This window comes from Borostomias antarcticus, assembly GCF_949987555.1.
Source record: "Borostomias antarcticus genome assembly, chromosome: 18".
Classification (NCBI taxonomy): domain Eukaryota; kingdom Metazoa; phylum Chordata; class Actinopteri; order Stomiiformes; family Stomiidae; genus Borostomias; species Borostomias antarcticus.
This window is the reverse complement of record NC_140251.1, coordinates 588,839-595,612: the sequence shown is the minus strand read 5'-3', so window position 1 is coordinate 595,612 and position 6,774 is coordinate 588,839. Positions and strand designations below refer to the sequence as shown.

General features: G+C 48.5%; 1 protein-coding gene across 1 annotated transcript in view; it reads right to left on the bottom strand.

Moving 5' to 3' along the window:
- Positions 1-996: 996 nt before the first annotated feature.
- Positions 997-6,774, bottom strand: part of wwp2 (WW domain containing E3 ubiquitin protein ligase 2) — a 17,626-nt gene continuing 11,848 nt past the window's right edge. Inside the window, exons 7-14 of the mRNA XM_084453196.1 lie at positions 6,654-6,774; positions 4,441-4,574; positions 4,097-4,237; positions 3,285-3,405; positions 1,964-2,068; positions 1,609-1,705; positions 1,289-1,361; positions 997-1,133 (exon numbers count right to left, since the gene is read on the bottom strand). Coding sequence (XP_084309322.1) covers positions 1,034-1,133; positions 1,289-1,361; positions 1,609-1,705; positions 1,964-2,068; positions 3,285-3,405; positions 4,097-4,237; positions 4,441-4,574; positions 6,654-6,774 — 892 coding nt within the window. The 3' untranslated portion in view covers positions 997-1,033. The remainder of the gene's footprint in view (positions 1,134-1,288; positions 1,362-1,608; positions 1,706-1,963; positions 2,069-3,284; positions 3,406-4,096; positions 4,238-4,440; positions 4,575-6,653) is intronic.

Here is a 6,774-nt window from a genome sequence, read left to right as displayed (position 1 = left end):
TTAATGCGAATAGACCAACATGTGTTCACAATAGGGCTTGGTGACCAAATGGAAGCATTTTCTCCTTCAAACCACAACATAAACACACCAAGTCTCTCGTCAAGATTTGAGTCTCATTTATTTGAACTATGTACAGGAAAACAGATGAATTTCACAAATAACCAAAAAGAAACAGAAAATCAACATCTCACCACTCTATCCTCTGTAACAGAGGTGACTTGACGACTGAAAACACTCTCGCTCGCGATCTCTCTCTATCTCTCTCTATCTCTCTCTCTCTCCACACACACTCATTCTGTCGTTTCATCACTCATCTTAAAATGTTCATTTCTCTTATAGATATGATATTTGCTGTAGCTGTGCTGTCTGTCTTTGCGATTTGCAGGTGATATAGTTATCTGAAGTCATGTCCTGTTCTTGGTGTGTCTCTAGTCCTCTAGTGGGTGGGGTCATAGGGCTGTAGAAAGGGATTCTGGGTAAACAATACTTTCCTGTCACAACTGACCCCTCACACTCAAGCACCCCGTGTTCTGCGCTCACACGCGCACACACGCACGCACACACACACACACACACACACACCTTTGCAGTTCCCATGTTCCCTTTCATCACTGTGCCTCTCCCACAGCCTCCACTGTAGGCCTGCCCAGCCCTCTCTCTCACGCACACGTACACACACGTACACACACACACACACACACACACAAGAATCATGGTTTTATGTCTGTGGCATGATTAGTAAGGGATTTGATCAGGAGAATCAGAGACATGTTGCTTGAATAGGGGAGGGGTGACCAATCAGGACCTCGCTCACTCCTGTCAGGTGTGTCAGTGCTGTGCTGGGCTGGAACCCCCCCCCCCCCCTATCACTGTGATTAATAATAAAAATAAAAAAACAAAACTAATTTCTTTCACCTCTCCTCTTCCTCCTCTCTCTCTCCTGCACCCCCTCTTCCCTCCCTCATTTCATAAAAAAGGGCTTCTTCCTCCTCTCCCTTCCCCCCTCTCCCTGACCCCGCCCCTCTAAGCCTCCTCACTCCTGCCCGAAGCCCTCCGTTTCCTCGATGGCGAACAGCAGCTTCTCTCTGAGCTGCTCCAGGCTCCGGTACGGGGGCAGGTCCAGGCGGTTGAAGCTGAGAGAGGAGAGACAGAGACGGGAAGAGGAGAGGGTTGGTACGGGGGGTCCAGCTCTGACATGGTACGGTGCATGGAAGAACCCCACGGGGAGGACGATGGGGAAGCTGGGACACTATTATGGGATGTGCAGTTGAGAAGGGAGGGCTCTCACCAGGTGTGGCTTCTTGGAAGCCAAGTCTCCTTCCCCACCTTGTCTATACAGAACTTCTGGGGCCCGTTACTCCCTGCAGGGGAACAGTCTAGTGGTTAGGATAGGTCTAGGCTAGGTCTTAGCAATGCTGACCCAAGATACATAGCTAATATCATATCACACAACACATCAATTGATAGTATCAACATCCGCTTGGAAATTAGGTCTTAATCCATTCACAAAGAGAATTGACATTGAGGGAGATTGACTTGTATCTATTGAACCTTTAGGCAGGCAGCTCAAATGTGTATATACTGAACATAATGCTGTTTTCTCCGTACCGATGAGCTCAGCGAATCCTCCCACAGGCAGGCGGCAGGTCCCCGTAACGAACTGCAACAGGCGGATCCTCTTCTCATTGTCCATGTCCTTCACCACCTACACACACACACACACACAGGTTAGACTCGCATGGACACACACGCACACACAGGTTAGACTCGCATGGACACACGCACACACACACACACACACAGGTTAGACTCGCATGGACACAAACGCACACACACAGGTTAGACTCGCATGGACACACACGCACACACACCGGGAGGCACACACACAGGCCGGCAGGCACGCAGGCGCGCACACACACACACACACACGCACACACACACACACACGCACGCACGCACGCACCTGCCAGAACCAGTGGATCTGCTTGCTGTTCTTGGTGTAGTGTCTGTAGATGGTGTTCTTCTGCCAGTCGCTCAGGTCGATCTCCTGCATGCCACACAGCATCAGCTGGAAGAAGGGCAGCAACACACCGTCAGGGGCTGCTGACCATACAGTTAAAGGTGCAGCATGTTGACCATACAGTTAAAGGTGCAGCATGTTGACCATACAGTTAAAGGTGCAGCATGTTGACCATACAGTTAAAGGTGCAGTATGAGCATGTTAACCATACAGTTAAAGGTGCAGTATGAGCATGTTAACCATACAGTTAAAGGTGCAGTATGAGCATGTTAACCATACAGTTAAAGGTACAGCATGCTGACCATACAGTTAAAGGTGCAGTATGCAGCATGTTAACCATACAGTTAAAGGTGCAGTATGAGCATGTTAACCATACAGTTAAAGGTGCAGTATGCAGCATGTTAACCATACAGTTAAAGGTGCAGTATGCAGCATGTTAACCATACAGTTAAAGGTGCAGTATGAGCATGTTAACCATACAGTTAAAGGTGCAGTATGAGCATGTTAACCATACAGTTAAAGGTGCAGTATGAGCATGTTAACCATACAGTTAAAGGTGCAGTATGAGCATGTTAACCATACAGTTAAAGGTGCAGTATGCAACATGTTAACCATACAGTTAAAGGTGCAGTATGAGCATGTTAACCATAGAGTTAAAGGTGCAGTATGCAGCATGTTAACCATACAGTTAAAGGTGCAGTATGAGCATGTTAACCATACAGTTAAAGGTGCAGTATGAGCATGTTAACCATACAGTTAAAGGTGCAGTATGCAGCATGTTAACCATACAGTTAAAGGTGCAGTATGTGGCTTGTGATTTCCTGTTAGACTTGGGGACATTTCGGAAAGATTTTGAAAAACGCAACCGACAAAATCCCCGCCTTCAGGCCTCCCACCAAAGCCACTCCTCCAAATTGGGGGAAAACAAATGACACTCACTAGGCAGGTAAGTAAGCCATCCAATCATTTCAAGTTTAAAGTTGGCAACTCAAAATGATTGGACGCACTTATTACAGTCCTGCGACTTCCACAGATTACAGATTTATTTCATTTTAGTGTCAGTGCACTTTATTTATTGATTGCCGTCGGGATGTAATGAGAATTGCAAAAAATATGAAAAAAATGCTTCTGAGCCAAACAGCGTACTGCACATTTAACCCTGACTCCAACCCTAACTGTGACCGTGACCTCCAACCCCAACCTTAACCCTGACCTGTAACCCCAACCCTGACCTCTAACCCTAAGCCTCGACCCCTGACCTCACCTCCAACTCCTTCTCGTCAAAGTAGCGCAACCACTCCAGAGGCACCACCTCGTTGAAGCCGTCCAGGAAGGCCTTGGTCTGCTCCTCCACACCCCGCGTGAAACGCCAGTCTGTCAGCAAGCTGGGAGGGAAAAGAGGGGTGTGAGAAAGCTGGGATGAGACATTCATTGACGTTCATTCAAAAAACAATGAACACCCCTTTTTCCGAAGTATACACTCCTGTCCTTTTCATGGGGGAGTGGACAAGTGCACACTTCAGACAACAAGGCTAGGCCAAAATCTAGTATACTGTATGGCTGGACCGTGTATGGGTGTGCGAAATTGAGTTAACTAGATAATAATCAGACAGGAGTGAGAATCAAAGAGCAGAGAGCACAGGGGTGATGACTTGATGGGACACAGCTGGCCAAACAGACTTGTTCCGGCAAGATTCAAGATTTCTTTGTCACATGTAATGTACAATTACAGTGAAATGTGTAATCCAAGATTCCAAGATTCCAAATCCAAGATTGTGCTCAATACAGATAACTTCAATAGTCAATTTACAAATTACAAATGTACAAGTTACACAATAAGTACCATTTCTATACAGTATACAGATAGGGGTAAGATAAGATAGATACCGGTCTGGATGGATTGTGTACGTGCTATATATGGATATTAATAAATAGATTAATAACCTGGGTGGGTGTTTTGTGCATGCTACAGCTATAATAAATAATCCCGGGGGGGAGGGGTGTATTGACATGTGCATTTGAATGTGGTTAAGTTGAGGCAGAGGAGAAGATGATGATGAAGCTCAGCTGTCTGACCTGATGTACTCCTCCTTGTTGTCTTGGGTGACCAGCTGGTTCTCTCCGTCATCTTTCAGCTGGTGGGTGGACACCTTCCCCAGAATCTCCATGTCCTGGGCAAAGTAGAGCTCCACTCCACACTCCTCCAGACTGTTGTCTCTGGAACACACACACACGCGCGCACACACACACACACACACACACACACACACACACACACACACACACACACGCGCACGCACACGCACACGCACACATCAATATCACACAGGCAACGATGCATGCACGCACAAACACAGAAACACAGAAACACACACACACACACACACACACACGATGAAAAGAGGCGGCACTGTACTTACTTCACCCACATGATGGAGTTGTAGAACTCGGGGTCTATGGACTCCAGGTCCTTGAGGGTGGGCTTCTTGTTCAGCATGCGCTTGTAGAAGGGCAGCGTGAAGCCTGTGTCTATGAACTTCCCGTGGTACAGCGCCTGAGAGAGACAAGGACATCATCCCTCAACATCATCCAGAGAGACAGGGAACACCATCCGTCAACATCATCCAGAGAGACAGGAACACCATCCCTCAACATCATCCAGAGAGACAGGGACACCATCCCTCAACATCATCCAGAGAGACAGGAACACCATCCCTCAACATCATCCAGAGAGACTGGAACATCATCCCTCAACATCATCCAGAGAGACAGGGACACCATCCCTCAACATCATCCAGAGAGACAGGGACACCATCCCTCAACATCATCCAGAGAGACAGGGACACCATCCCTCAACATCATCCAGAGAGACAGGAACACCATCCCTCAACATCATCCAGAGAGACAGGGACACCATCCCTCAACATCATCCAGAGAGACAGGGACACCATCCCTCAACATCATCCAGAGAGACAGGGACACCATCCCTCAACATCATCCAGAGAGACAGGAACACCATCCCTCAACATCATCCAGAGAGACAGGGAACACCATCCGTCAACATCATCCAGAGAGACAGGAACACCATCCCTCAACATCATCCAGAGAAACAGGGACACCATCCCTCAACATCATCCAGAGAGACAGGAACACCATCCCTCAACATCATCCAGAGAGACAGGAACACCATCCCTCAACATCATCCAGAGAGACAGGAACACCATCCCTCAACATCATCCAGAGAGACAGGAACACCATCCCTCAACATCATCCAGAGAGACAGGAACACCATCCCTCAACATTATCCAGAGAGACAGGAACACCATCCCTCAACATCATCCAGACAGACAGGAACACCATCCCTCAACATCATCCAGAGAGACAGGGACACCATCCCTCAACATCATCCAGAGAGACAGGAACACCATCCCTCAACATCATCCATAGAGACAGGAACACCATCCCTCAACATCATCCATAGAGACAGGAACACCATCCCTCAACATCATCCAGAGAGACAGGAACACCATCCCTCAACATCATCCAGAGAGACAGGAACACAATCCCTCAACATCAACAACCTTTAGCTACAACGCTTTACATCTGAAGTGAAAAGAGAGAAAAATATAGTTTTTTAAAGCTCCAAGGGATGAAACTGAGAAATGAGTCAAACACACAGACATGCACAAACACACTACACACACACACTCTCCCCCGTGTGTGTGTGTGTTCGAGCGTGCGCGTGCGTTAGTGTGTGTGTGTGTTAGTGTGTGTCACGTCCTGTACTGGCTGGAGTGAACAGACTGTGAGTCACTGAGTGGAGGGCGTCTGTGTTGATCTTGGACCGTGAGACACTGCTGCCTCTGTGGCTCCGACAGCCACCAGTCTGACTAGGCCTGCTCCAGCACCTCACCAGCAACTCAATCAGGCCTGTGTGTGTGTGTGTGTGAGAGAGAGAGAGAGAGAGAGAGAGAGAGGGTGGGGGAGGAAGAGAGCAGGCGAAAGACGAGAGAAAGATGGAGTGTGTTGGAGAGAGAACGGCGAGGACAAGATGGACCATAACGAAAGAGAAGAACAAGAATCAAAGAATGCGGTAGAAAGAAAGCGAGAGAGACAGAGGAGAGGAGAAGAGAGACAGAGGAAAAGAGCGGAGCGTTGGGAGAGTGGAGAGACATGCGTCTTCATAAAGGGAGTTGGTGAAATGCGTTTGGAGACTAAATATAGGCCCTGGTTGGTGGGTGTGGGCAGGGTGGGGCAGTGAGATCATTCTCTGAGGGGACGGGGGTAGAGGGGGGAGGGAGGGGGGGGGGGGGTGTTGGTTTTGGGGCCTCCAGCTTCTGGATATTGTCCCAGAGAGAGTTGGGCTTGGCAACTAGTGAGATGGAGGAAAGAGGGGGTTCTAAGTATAAGAGACTTATTCACGTTGGGGCATAATGTGTATACTGTATACTCTCACACCACACACACACTCACACAGTACACCCAGCCAGCAGAAACACACATACACACACACGTACACACACGGGTCTTTGTTAGACATGCAAGCGTAAAAAGGCACGGTCACGTATCTGCAAACCACAGGAAGCCGCTGTGCGCTGGCAGCGGACCAAACTGCCAACTGGCGGAGGCTCACCATGGCGATGAATCGTCCAATAAAGCGGAAGTAGGTGAGGTGGTCGGGGTTGATGGAGGAGGCCGGGTTGATCTGCAGACAGTAGTTGTTCTTGCCGGCGTACTCGAACAGACAGTACATG